General features: G+C 36.6%; 1 protein-coding gene across 1 annotated transcript in view; it reads left to right on the forward strand.

Moving 5' to 3' along the window:
- The first annotated feature begins 45 nt into the window (after positions 1-45).
- The window catches only part of kif13bb (kinesin family member 13Bb), a 38,467-nt gene continuing 23,880 nt past the window's right edge, over positions 46-14,632 (forward strand). Inside the window, exons 1-11 of the mRNA XM_026922610.3 lie at positions 46-700; positions 2,075-2,177; positions 3,255-3,348; positions 7,547-7,559; positions 8,837-8,897; positions 9,943-10,035; positions 10,316-10,496; positions 11,834-11,921; positions 12,010-12,144; positions 12,260-12,372; positions 14,293-14,404. Coding sequence (XP_026778411.3) covers positions 2,108-2,177; positions 3,255-3,348; positions 7,547-7,559; positions 8,837-8,897; positions 9,943-10,035; positions 10,316-10,496; positions 11,834-11,921; positions 12,010-12,144; positions 12,260-12,372; positions 14,293-14,404 — 960 coding nt within the window. The 5' untranslated portion in view covers positions 46-700; positions 2,075-2,107. The remainder of the gene's footprint in view (positions 701-2,074; positions 2,178-3,254; positions 3,349-7,546; positions 7,560-8,836; positions 8,898-9,942; positions 10,036-10,315; positions 10,497-11,833; positions 11,922-12,009; positions 12,145-12,259; positions 12,373-14,292; positions 14,405-14,632) is intronic.

Genomic DNA, 14,632 nt, shown 5'->3' on the forward strand with positions numbered 1-14,632 from the left:
TTTAAACTGGATAAAGAGAATTACTACTGTAGGACGCCTAATGGGATTTGGGGGGTGTGGGGTGTTTAGATTAGCCCAGTTCAAACGGGATGTTTTTCTTCCATACAAAAAGATAAGCACGAGTTCCTGACGCTTTTGTATAGTTTATTTGAAGGAATGAAGTTGAAAGTGACTAGTCAGTACAGTGAAAAAGAACAGGGAAAATATTTTCTATACCAAAATAAACAAAGCATTGACACGCAGAGAAAGGATGTTATTTGATATATAATTTGACTTGCTAAAGCTATATAGCGATAGATAGATTAGATAGATAGATAGATAGAGGGATAGCTATTCAGATGAGATGAGATGAGGATGAACCTGTGCAGTGAGAGGATCGACCCACTCGCACCTGTTTACCGGATTCCGGATTTTCCAGGTTAAAATGTAAGATGGCGACAAACCGGAAATGAAACAGGTGGACACTCTCAGCCGGGACACTTTACTTCGGTGATTTTTGCAACTTTTTTTTCTGTTGCAAGTTTGATGACAGTGGAGTTTAATTTGTTTTCCGTGCCTGGATAAAAGCCACCAGAGCAGCTGTGTGCAGTGTGCTGTGTTCCTCTTCACACGCTGTGGGCTTGTTGTTATAACCTTTACTCGCCTGTACAGGAATGAGAAACTCAGCATAAACAAGCGGAGCGACTTTCTTCACCACACGGTAACTTCACATTAAATGTTAGCTCTGAGCTCAACACAGTGTCGGGACACAAACACCGGAAGACTATAGTGTGCCATGCAAGCTGTTTAGACTTTAGGTTTTGTATGTAAGGAAGTCGAGTGCTTAAATTTTAACCCTTACAGTGTTGAATCAGGACTGCAGTGTTGTGTCTTACTCAGGTTTATTCTTACAGGCTTGAATTAACCCATTTAACCCATATGGGGGTTAAACACAACATTACTGCTATGTAGTTAACCTGTACAATCTTGATTTCATGCATACGGTGTTAAATATGTCTGAGTGTTGAATTCACCCATAATGGGTTAAAATAACTCTTGCAGTGTTGAATTAACCCATATAGTTTTGAATTAACCCACACCGTGTCTAACTAACCTGTAGTGTTGAATTAACCCATATAGTTGTGAATTAAACCATGCCCTGTTTAACTAACTCATAACTTGTTGAATTAACCCACGCCCTGTTGAATTAACCCATACAGTGTTGAATTAAAGTATGCCCTGTTTAACTAACTCATACAATTTTGAATTAACCCATATAGTGTTGAGTTAACCCATGCCCTGTTTAACTAACCCATATAGTGTTGAGTTAACCCATGCCCTGTTGAACTCATACAGTTTTGAATTAACCCATATAGTGTTGAGTTAACCCACGCCCTGTTTAACTAACTCATACAGTGTTGAATTAACCCATATAGTGTTGAAAGAAACTAAACCCTGTTTAACTAACCCATACATTGTTGAATTAACCCATATAGTGTTAAATTAACCCCTTCAGTTTATAATTAACCTTTAATTGTCCAATACTGTGTTGAATTAACCCATACAGTGTTGAATTAAACTATGCCCTGTTTAACTAACCCATACAGTGTTGCGTTAACTCTTACAGCATTGAATGATCCTGTCCCATGTTGAAACAATCCATACAGTGTTGGATTAACTCTTACAATGTTGAATTAACCCATACACTGTTGAATTATCCTGTTTGCTTTTGAATGCCATATGGTGTTGAATTAACTCTTACAGTGTTGATTTACCCCATGGTGTTTTATGTTACCCTGTACAGTTTTGAATTATCTTTTATAATTTTGTATCCTGAACAGTGTTGACTGATTTTTTACAGTGTTTAATTAACTCTTACAATGATGAATTAACCCATACAATGTTGAAATATCCTGTACAGTGCTGATTTATGTCTAAGTGTTCATTTGTGTATAGCAGGACATACTGTATATACTCAAGAGTGCAGGTGTTAATTCAACATCTGCTCTTTGGAGTAATTTCATGTAGCTTTAGACTAGAAAAAAAAACACAGCAATTTTGTATAGTGTCCTGCATTAACACACTGCGTCCACAGCACCTCTTGTTCATGTGGCTGTGACCTGGGGCAATGGACGACCCCCCTGTGTGTGAGTCCAACGTGACGGTGGCTGTTCGGGTCCGACCGCTCAACAGGAGAGGTGAAGCGATATTTTAAAATAGAATACTTGCTAATAGTGATATCATCTGCTTTTGCAACACTGACACATGATACAGAGTTGCAGTGTGCTTTAACTAATCCCTAAGTGTGTTTATAGCTGTGTGAACATCCTGATATTTATTCATTAACATTACCAATTTCTCACAAAGCATATCACAAACTCAGTATGAAACATAATTCCATCTGTGATTTAACTCTAGGAAGGTCACGGTCACATTGTTAAAAGCGAAAGTGTTTTTTTGCACATTTCTTTTTGGCTTGGATCAGTTGTTACTCACTGCCTTTGTCTTGATATCGTAAATACCGTGAACATGTAAGGAATAAAACACAACTGGTGTCATAGGAAAAATAATCAACATCAGGGGGATCTGACCACCATGAAGTTGATTATTTTCTATTAACAGCACCTGCTGAAGTCTGCCTCTATTGTACCAATTAGCCAATGATTACAATTTTTTATTTGTTAAAGAACCAAACGTCATACTTTTTATCTGTCTATAGTTACATTTAATTATGTGGAACAACCGCAAAACAAGTTATTTCCTGTTATCACTGTAAACAGTTGTTCTCTCACTTTGTCATGAAGTGAACAAGACAAAAAAAATCAGCTTGTCACGTAACTGAAAGCAAAGCATAAACAGTGTTAGTATAAAATATATATATATATATATATATATATATATATATATATATATATATAGATCAGATTCAAGAATTCATCAGCGCTGTGGTACAAGAATCAGAATCAACCATCCATCAACCAAAATAAAATTTTTGAGTGCGGCAGCACTTTACCAAAGCACAGGCAGGTCTAATTTTAGATAAATGAGTAATTTTAGACTACGAACTGAAATGGTTGCAGGATGGTAGTTTCAAAGCTGCATCTGTGCAAAATGGCTCCTTATTGAACATAAAGTGCACTATAGACGGAACAGACGACACTATTTTATACCCTTGATGGTGCACTTATGTGGAAATCAAGGAAACACTATGACCAGTGTGTTATGACTACTCCTTTTTTTCACGTGGGTACACTACGGTTTTGTTTTTAACACAGAGAAGGAACTAAAAACAAAATGTGTGGTGGAGATGGAGGGAAATCAGACCGTGCTGCATCCAGCAGGCAGCAACCTCGGAAAAGGGGACAGCAGGTAAGTGTGTTTGTGTGTGTGTGTAGCTTTAACAACACACTCATGTCTCAACGTTTCATTTTCATTTCACTCATTTGGCTGACGTGTTTATCCAAAGCGAATTATAACTGAGATGTTGTACTAGAGTAGCCATTTTAAGCAGTCCCACATGACATGTCAGGAGTTCTACACAGGTCCATAATGCACTTTATTATGAACTGAAAGCTGCCCTTCTGTTTTATTTGGCAGAAATAGCAGATCTGCATATTTGGTAATGATGGTTAAAAAAAAAAAATAGCTTTTTATTGTTCAAAATGTATCTAGAATTCAGAGTATTTTAAAAAGACGTTAGAAAAGTCACAAAACAAATGTCAGGGGTTGATTTTCAAACAAATCATTTGAGTGAAAGAACAATATTAAAATTTTAATTACATCAGTTCAGTCAAAAATGGAAGTAGGTTGGGCAGGTCTTTTTTTTTCGACCCTATACAATTGGTTAATATCTTGGGTAGCAAATATTGCAATCTGTCTAAAGCCTGTATTCACTGAGTAAGAAGGGGAATTCAGTGTAATATTAACAGGGCTACTATAAGTGCACTGGCAGATATTTACTTTTATAATCTGAGAGGTTACTGTTCTGGCATATCATATGGCAGGTCTAAAACCAGCACGAACTGAGACCTGTGGATTAGTTATGTATAGTAGAGTGTATCATTAGAGAATAAGGATTTGTGATGGTCTCCCCCTTCTGAAGTCATAAACTTTGGATAATAATTCAAATCAGAATCTCTCTTCCACGTTCACCCTGTACGAGGGATTAACACACTGATATCCTGTACTATACTAGTACTGTATGCAGGAAAAATGTGTATGAGTTTTATGTTATATATATATATATATATATATATATATAAACATATATATATATATATATATATATAATCAACATTGTAATATACAACTGTTATGTACAGTTATGTACAGTATGTGTTGTGGGTTCATATGTCATTTATCAGTATAAGTATCAGAGGGTTATTTGGTAAAATGATATTTTTTTCACCTTATATTTGTGTTAATGTGTGAGAAAGCGAAAGAGGAAAGGACAGTGTGTGTCCATGAAGGTTTATTCCCACTCACATGACACTAATGCCATTTTGGTGTGTTTCTCTTGACTCCATGCTGTCTGGTATTTGCTGTTTCTCCTCCCCTTACTCACCCAAATTCCACCACGTTCAGTCCGCAGATGTCATAGCAACTAGTGATAGTTCAAAGCAAGGTTAAGAGTAACCTAGGATACTCGTGGTGAAAATACTTGTTTCATTGGACATTTTCCAACACCTACATTTGTAGAATCTATTATTTTGCGTATGTGGCTAGTACTATACTCTGTGTGAGAAGCTGTTTAGAAGTTAACTTTAGCCGTTAACTTCTACATATTAGTAATAGTGCATTTAAACTCATTTTTCACATATTGAGTAGAGTTCAGACAGTGTATGGTGTGTGGTCAATCCCAGTGGTAGGTGTGACCTCTGTACCTGTTAATCTCAGTGAAGGAGGTGTGGCCTCTAACCTGTCAGTCGCAGTGAAGGAGGTGTGGCCTCTAACCTGTCAGTCTCAGTGAAGGAGGTGTGGCCACTAAACTGTCAGTCCCAGTGAAGGAGGTGTGGCCTCTAACCTGTCAGTCCCAGTGAAGGAGATGTGGCCTCTAACCTGTCAGTCTCAGTGAAGGAGGTGTGGCCACTAACCTGTCAGTCCCATTGAAGGAGGTGTGGCCTCTGACCTGTCTCACTTGCTAATGCTAATGTAGGGTTATTCTCATATATGAATATGTGAAAAACTTGCTACTTGCTACTACTTCACAATGAGCTTTTTGGAGCAAGATATAGTCACTTGCTTAAAAAAAAACTTAACAGAAACCCATTTTAGAAAGTTATTATACAACAGTTACATTTCACTGTTTGTGTCACTCCGCTTGTCTGTGTTCGCTACGTAAAATTCCAAGCGTAGCAATAGTTCATTACATTGAAACCGTTACTATGCTTACTACAGGCTGTCAGTCAGTCTGTGCGTTGTGGAAAAAAAGCTGGTCATCTGCCATTTCAGTTAAAATCCCCCTTTTGAATGTCCTGAATCGCACCGAATCGTTGGCAGCTTTAAATGCATTCATACATTGGATCATTGATCATGTATCAAGATTTCCATCATATCACCGTAATGGAGACACACACTTCTTGTGCAGGAATAATGATGGATATCAGTTGTTGGTGGATATTTGAGACCTGCAGCTGCATCGTCTGTCACTACAATGGCTGAATTGTTCGAATTGGATTTTTGTTGGAACTTTTATCCATCAGCAGCAGTTCATTTGTCACTCATCAGACTAATACGATCCCCTCCTATCAGTACACTCATTATGAGGCTGTTTTTCTGTGTTTGTCTCCCTCTATGCTACCAGGCAAAAGTTTAGACACATGTGCTCATTAAGCAGTGACCAAGAAAAGTGTTAAACACATCATAATTTATATTTTAACTATAATTAATGAAGGAGTTTCAGCCAGGAGGATTTTCCCAAAAATGAGCAGAGCTCCACACTGCTTCTCCTAAGTTCTGATTGTTTGGGGAAGCAATTAAATCTTAAGTAAAAACTAGCTGGTTAAAGTTAAGACGACATATATTTCGATTTAGCGTTAACATCATCATTTGTCGTAGAAATAAATACCCACCATAAGCCTTTATCAAAATGTCTATATGCATAGATTTTTATAAGAAAAGTCTAGTGTGTCTTTTCACTGGTCATGCAGCTGATTAAAGGCAAACCAGTTAGATGGCTGTGAATGTTTATAGACCTGCTTCTTTACCTCATTTTCACTTGCTTCTTTCTTTCTCGCTGTCTTACTCTTGTTTACGGAGGGTGTGTCTCTTCACTTCAGGGCCTGTCTTTGCTTGTCTTATTGCATGCATTGTGCATGTCTTCTTTATTGCAAAACACAAGTTAGTTTAATTTCCTTATTACACACAATCATCTGTGTAGTAGTTTTTTCAGTCCTGTCTGCCACACTCAGAGCAGTAATATCTGACATTTCTGCAGCAATTCATGTCTCTCTGCACAGACTTGCATGCTTCTGTAACTCCAAACAGGTCTCACAAGGTTAGACAAGAACAGGGGTGTGTACTGTCACTCTGTTGAAGGGGAGGTACAGGGGAACTTAAGTAAGTCAACATGTGGCGTGATTCATGAAATACTGTTATGCTATTAATCATGGCAGATTTTCCTGCTTGCATCTGGTAATCTGCTATACATAATATGAAAATGACCAAATTACAAATGAGAAATGTTATAAAATGCGCATTAAGCATGCTCGCTGGCTGAAATAACTGCTTTCTGGCTGTGAGCTTATGCTTGAACATGACTGAATGTTTGCCAGCTATTTGTGGAATGTTCTTAAAAATGGCCAGCTCTCTCAGTGCCAGGTAGCTGAAGTGGTGCAGAAAGGAGTTGAAGAACGTTAAAACACCTAGGAGTTGAAGAGAGTTAAACATTGTAGCTTTTCTCACTTTACATTGGTTTTATCATAAGTAAGTACTGATTGCACAAAGGTTCTGTGCAGTTGAGCGCGCACTGTTTGAACACACCTGATTTAACCTGTGTGAAGTGAAGGGATAGGGTGGGCTTTGGGGTTTATAGTTTAAGGTTTAAAGTAAAGGAACCTGAACCAGACCTCCAAAGAGCAGATTCGATTTGCTTACTAAGTCATTCTTAATTGAAACACTTTATTGTTAAATTAATAATACAAAGCCTAGTTTTAAAATACAATAGCAGCATTGCATCTTGCATTCTGTCAGCACTCATGTAGACCCTGTCTACATAAATGTATAGTTTAGGTGCTAATTAAAAGAAAACACTCTCTGCAACCATGGTGAGCAGAAAAGCATCTCAGAATGCATAACACATCCAACCTTGAGGTGGATGGGCTACAACAGCAAAAGGCCACATCGGGTTCCATTAGTGTCAGCCAAGAACAGAAATCTGATGCTACAGTGGGCACAGAGATACCGAAACTGGACAGATTGGAAAAAGACCAGGTGAAGTTTTTCCAATGTTGAACTGTCCAGTTCAGTTAATACTTAGCTATATAATTCATTGCACTTTTTTCCCACAGTTTTATGATTTGATATTTTGTTCATTCTGACCATCTTGTATCTCTCTGCTCTCTTTCAGGAGTCAGCCAAAGGTAAGGCCTTTAACTCTAATTTATTATTTGTTTGGCTCAGTCTTGTATTGAAGAGAGGATTTGGAAAAGCTTATATCTAATATGTATATTGCTTTCTGTTTATCCATATGGAACACAAATGGAGGCCCGTGATGCATATAATTGATGCACCATCTCTATTAAATGTTAACTAAATAATGAACACTGCCTAAAAAACAAGTCCACAAATACTGATATGAACTAAAGCCTTAATTAATATATTCTTAGTAGCTAATTATCCACGTACCTGACTAGATGATAATTAACATTAAGTTTATTAGCCCAGTTGTTTTTTTTTTTTTTGTTAGCCCAGTTTTTTTTTTTTTTTTTTTTTTTTTTTTTTTTTTTTTTTGTTGTTGTTGTTGTTTTTTTGCGCACTAGAGCTACAAGGCTAATATAGCTAACAAGTAATGGAATCAACTGAAAATATTTTGTGTAAAAATCTTATTTAGGCCATATTCAGTCCTTCAGTGATATCACTCAGACATGCTGATGTTGTTTAATACACAGTATGAATAACTGTAATCCTGAAATAAACTAAAATAAAAGCTGAATATTACAGGGGTTGCCAAAGTTTGACAACCAGATTTTTTTTCCTTATTGCAGGTTGCTATCATTTCACCCCTTAAGGCTGGTTTGTACTTGACGCATGACTTTGTGCCATTGTTCACATACTGGCCTGCATATCTTGCATACATCTTGATTAAATGTGACGTCCACTAGATAGCACGTCAGAGCCAAAATATCCATTTCCAACTGGTTTCCAAGTCGAGCTGTAATGTTTAACGATGTCATGCACAGCGACGTTAAATACACTGATGAGCTCTGTTTCTCTTTATAACTTCAACTCAAATAATTATGCATCACATCATTAGCATTTTTTTCTAGCATCACTTCCAGCTGTAAGAGGAAAAGGATAGAAGGCAGGAATTTACCAAGTGATGCTAAGAAAAAAAAAATCCATTAAAAGGTTCAGCTGCTGTGACATTTTGTACAAGTTTCGAGATGTTTATACATTAAGCCACACTGTGTCCTAAACCACATGAGCTTGCCTCTGTGATATTAGTAAAGAACTGTATGTGGTTTAAGACAGTTACTTACAGAAAAGCATTATACACATGCATTTGTTGCTATGGTTATGTTTCAGAGGGTGTTGTTTGATTTGGGGCAAAGACAACACTGTGTACACTGATTTTTTTTTTTTTTTTTTTTTCTAAGCCATTGCTTTAAAGTAAAACACGCTCTTATTTTCTTCTCAGGTGTTTGCATATGATTACTGCTTCTGGTCTATGGATGAAGCACAGTCTGACAAGTTTGCAGGTCTGTTGATTTGACTTCGACCCTAAACACACACATGCACGCATGATGCGGGATCATGACAAATATTTCAGAGAAGATTAAAGACTTTTCCTGTTAATAGGAAGAGGACATGAGGACATGGTTTTATTTGATGGTTTCCATGAGCTCATCAGTCAAAAGCACACTTTTAGATCAGAATGAAATATTTATAAAATATTTTCCACACAGTCCCTGCGCGTATCTGAAAATTTGTGGTGGAAATAATGGCAGAAATTAGAGTTCGAGTGCAGAAATTTGCATATTCTTAGGATATAATGAAGAATACAAATAAATGTAGTTTATAGTAGCAAGATATTTCGTACTATAGTGCTCTTGATTCTGACTGGTCAGAAGGTGTTTATTAATTTGAGCTGCGAAATAACTCACAGATTTATAGTAATGTGCTAATTCTGATAAATTTCCATAGTAACCATTTACACAGGGACTTGTTTGGTAGACGTTCCACATAAATGGATTAAAGATATGTGTAATTGTTGATATGGTGAAGACGTTTATTTAGCCATTTTGGAAGGAGTCTTCGGCGTCAGTGCTTTGTAACAGTCAGAGCTAAAGCTGTAACTTGAAGCTTTATGACATGGGGAAAGTCTTCAAAAATGGATAGCTTTTCTCTGTAACATGGTAAGCTGCATTTTTTATCTTATTGACTTCAAGAGGGAGAAAACAGAGAGGCTGGTGGGAGCAGTTGTTTATAGCTGCTTTAAAATGTTAGTGATGACAGGAACTAACTTGTTTCACTAACTTGTTTTCTCCGGGTTCTCCAGTTTCCTCCCATCTCCCAAAAACATGCCAGTAGGTGATTGGCTGCATGAAATTGCCCCTAGGTGTGCATAAGAGTGTGAATGTGTGTGCATGATGCCCTGCAGTGGACCCCCTCACGCACAGTGTTCCTGGGATAGGCTCTGGATTCACTGTGACTCTGACCAGGACTAAGCAATTACTGAAGATGAATGAATATAATTTGAACGATTTTATAGTATAAACCTGGTTGTGTTTTGTTCACTCGCAGGTCAGGACACTGTGTTTCAATGTTTGGGGGAGAATCTGTTGGATAACGCATTCCAAGGCTACAACGCCTGCATATTCGCTTATGGCCAAACAGGTACAGCATGTAAATACAATACAACATGATGTTCTTGCAAATCACTTTGGTGACTTTTTACACTGCAAAAACTGACATCTTACCAAGTGAAAATATCTTGAATGAAGTCAAATTTATCTAGTATTTCCTATTAAGATTGCAATAAACCAAATATAAAATTATTAAACCTATTTCTGGACATTTTTACTCATTTGAAGCTTTACATTTCCTTATTGTATTGGCAGGTAATTTTGCTTCTTTCTAGAAAGAAATGCTTCAAATGAGCACAATTATCTTTCAGGTTCAGGGAAGTCGTACACCATGATGGGTTCAGCTGAACAGCCCGGTCTCATCCCTCGCCTCTGCAGCTCTCTGTTCGAGCGCACCGTCCGTGAGAAGAGAGAAGGAGAGAGCTTCACTGTCGAGGTCTCCTACATGGAGATCTACAATGAGAAAGTCAGAGATCTGCTCGATCCCAAAGGGTGAGAGGACACATCCACAGATCACCTGATCACCCAAGGTTTTCTTTTAAATAGCATTAAAGATATAAGCTGATGGGAGAAACTGGACCAAAGCCTTGAGTGGGGTAGGATTGTCAAGTTTAATAAGACATCATTTATTTGCTTATTCAATGAGACATCATTAATGAGTCGCCACTAAACTGATTCTGTTTCTAAAGTAGCATACCCAGCCACAGTGAGCTTCACAAATATTTGCACATTTAAATTGTTCCTGGAAATCTACCTTTCTACAGAACGTGACTCCAACTTTAATGCACCACACTTCCTCCAGATAATCGATCTACATGGATTAGGGCTGGAAATCAATTCTGAAGGAAGATAGCAGACTACAAAGTTTCACGAACATAGCTGATGATCATGGGCAGCCATGTGCAATGATTAAAATAATAAAGCTCAATTATAAAGAAATAAAAAGAAAAAGGCGAAGTTGATATAAAGAAAAAAGATGAAGATGAGCAAAAGAACGCCACAACGCTTAGTACTGTGATTATGTTTTTAACCAGAAATAGGTGCCCTAAAATTTTATATATATATATATATATATATATATATATATATATATATATATATATATATATATAACAAAAAAAATTTGGACACTTGGCAAATAAAAATTAAAAACTTTTTAAATGTAAGCATTTACATTAATGCATAGACATTGCAACAGTGTAACTGCTGGGTTGTTTTTTTTTGTGTCTTCCTTGCATGTTTGGGGCTGGATGTTTGACAAACATCAGTTTAATCATATATTTAATATTAACGCATTCACATAAAAAAATCATTTATATCCAAATCCTATACCAAACTGACCACAAATTGGTAAAGTGGTCTGCGCTTTCTCATCTAATCCTGTTATAAACTAGCAGTCAGAAATTTGGATATACCTGAAATTATATCAGTAGTTTTCATTTTGAACTTGGGGGAAGCAGCCAACAAGGTATTGTACAACACTGCAACATTACTTTAAAATATTACAATGAATTTGGGAATGATAATCGTAATGTTGGATTGTGTGTAGGGTCTGGAGGTGGAGTCTTGCTCTTTCTGGACTATTTTTTTTTTTCTGTAGACATGGCAACCCTGGCTGTAACATGGATAATGTAGCTATACACATGTAGTGTATTGTGCTCTAATGATTTATTGAAGAAGTTCCACCTGATTTTTTTTTTTTTTTTTTTTGTTAATATTAATCCTATTATTACCTTTTTGATTGTAGGTCTATATGGAACTATATCAGATAACAGTGAAGGGTTAACTCAATGTTTTTATTTATTTATTTATTTTGTCTTTTTCCACAGGACTTCTCAGGTGTTGCGAGTGAGGGAGCACAAGGTTTTGGGCCCTTACGTTGATGGTCTTTCCCGTCTGGCTGTGACCAGCTACAAGGTAATTCCACAACCATTTCCTGTAGACTCAACACACACAATGACACTAGTTCGAGCTATTAGAGTGAATCTCGTCTTTTTAATTTCAGGACATTGATTCTCTGATGTCAGAGGGGAACAAGTCACGCACGGTGGCCGCCACCAACATGAACGAGGAGAGCAGCCGCTCACACGCCGTCTTCAACGTCATCCTAACACACACGATGCGAGACCTTCAGTCCGGGGTTGAGACACACATGCATACACACACTACCTCACTGTTATGTGTGTAGTGTAGTTAGAAAAAAAAAAAAGCTGAGGTAAAAACTAAATGTTTTTTCTTCTTGCCTTTGTGTGTAGACGAGTGGAGAGAAGGTGAGCAAGTTGAGTCTGGTGGATCTGGCTGGCAGCGAGCGAGCGGCTAAAACCGGAGCCTCAGGAGAGCGACTCAAAGAGGGCAGCAACATCAACAAGTCAGTGCTGGAGGGATTTATTTGTGTGTGTGTGTGTGTGTGTGTGTGTGTGTGTGTGAAATAGGGCTTGAAAGATACATAATTTGGCTGGTATTAAGGTTTCACTGACAAATTAGCATTAAATAAATCACCAATAATATCTTTTTGCTGGGGGCAATAATCACCCCAAGAAAGGAATTTTTAGAGAATATGTGAACAAGTGATGGTTATATACGAAAACTACACTAAAATGAAATTAAAACTAAAATCTATAAAACAAAATCATAACGTAAAACAACGGTGTCCCGTAATTCCAGCCTCACACGGTTAATCTCGATTTTTATATTTTTATAGACCATGATGTCTAAGCAAGGAAGAATAAGAAGAATCTAAATAATCAGAATAATTCTACTCAAAGGAATATGTGTATTGAGAAGAATGGTGGATGTATTCTTTAAATAAAAGCTATTTTTTGTCTTTTTTTGTATTTTTTTGTTATTTTTCTCATATGGTGCTGGATTTATGGGACACCCTGTATATTAAAAAATGAAAAACTGAAGTAAAAAGAATATACAGTATATAAAATCTGAAGTAAAATAAAATGCTAAAATAAAATAAAAAGTATTGCCAATAGGATTAGATTGCTAATAGAACTAATAGGAATTTTATTAAAGTGTTTCTATGCCATTTTTTCCCCCTCTATCTACACAAAAAACCTTAAATACTAAACATCTTTTAAAACAAATAACAGCAAAATGAACTAAAACTGAAATTTTCAGGTAAAAACTGAAAATAATTAAAAAAAAAAGAGCACTAGGTCCTCTCTCTTGTGATTCTTGTGATTTCATGACAACTTGTTTTTAAATTACATCATAACATATAAGGACAGAATATATGTGACTTGGTTTTAGATGCAAAAGTCTTAGGCAGCATTGCAAAGAAATGCTGTAGAGCAAAGATGCCTTCAAAAATAATTAAATTAAATGTTTATACATTAAACAAATACTATAAAGAGCAGTAAACAGTAATAAATGAAACAAAGTCAATATTTGGTGTGACAATCCTTTGCTTTAAAAAAAAATTTTAGTTTCAGGTACAATTTGTGCAGTTTTATAAGGAAATGAGCTGTAAGTTTTATTGAGCATTTTGGAGAAGCAGCCACAGTTCTTCTGGAGACTTTGACTGTCACACTTGCTTCTTATTTTTGCTGCAAAACCCAGCAGCCTTCATTATGTTGTTTTTTTTTTTTTTTTTTTTGGTCTGAAAAGTGTCTCTTATGTAATTATGCTGCTTTCTTTACTGACTTACAAACATTTTTCTGTTACATTTAATTTTGTGCTGGAAAACTAGTGTTTGGAAATCTAAAATGTTTTTGTACTGAATCAATAATGTAGAAGTCATAAAATAAAAACCTATAACAAGGGTGCCTAAGACTATTGCACAGTACTGTATATTACTGTTTATATTGTTTATTTGAGTTGTGTATATCATTAGTCATGTTTATCTAAAATTTTTCCAGATTTTTTTTTTTCCTATAAAATTATTTCTGTTGTCAGTATTTAAATCTGGTGTTGGTGGGAAATTTGGGGGGAGACACTAGTAGAATCTAGTAGGAGCAGAAGCTTTTAGCTACAGTAATTTGTAAGTCAGTGTCTATAATGGGTTTAGTGAGTAGTAGCAGTGAGTCAGTAGAAGACAAATAAAAAAATACCACATTTTCATCAAGGGCTTGACCAAAACCAGTGGAAAATTAGAATCATGATAGAAGTAGAAATGTGAGTGCGAGTATTTTTCAAGCTTCAAATCCACCCAGGTTTTGAACTGATGATGCATTATTAGATGGAAAAACCTGTAGACCCCTATACCCCTGCATGCATCTATTTCTATGCATGTTTGTTTCTCATGGATGACATTGAGTGATGTGCATGTGTGTTTTTCTAGATCTCTCACCACTCTGGGCCTGGTGATCTCAGCGCTGGCCGATCAGGGAGCTGGAAAATGCCGGAATAAATTTGTGCCCTACAGAGACTCTGTACTTACATGGCTACTAAAGGTACATCACACCCTCATCTCGCACTCCCATAAATCTCTGCTTCAGTGCTTTTACAGCTTAAATTGATAATTTGGGCAAAAATTTTATGACCATAATGTGCCATCTTACATGTGCACTCGATTAGCCAAGGCATGTTTGGCGTCTGAAGTTTGTTTTGAAGCTACGAGGCAAATAATGCAAAGCTTATGGCCTCCAATTTAGCATCATGAAACTTCCATAATAAGGATT

The sequence above is a fragment of the Pangasianodon hypophthalmus genome, chromosome 19 (assembly GCF_027358585.1).
Source record: "Pangasianodon hypophthalmus isolate fPanHyp1 chromosome 19, fPanHyp1.pri, whole genome shotgun sequence".
NCBI classification, from domain to species: Eukaryota; Metazoa; Chordata; class Actinopteri; order Siluriformes; family Pangasiidae; genus Pangasianodon; species Pangasianodon hypophthalmus.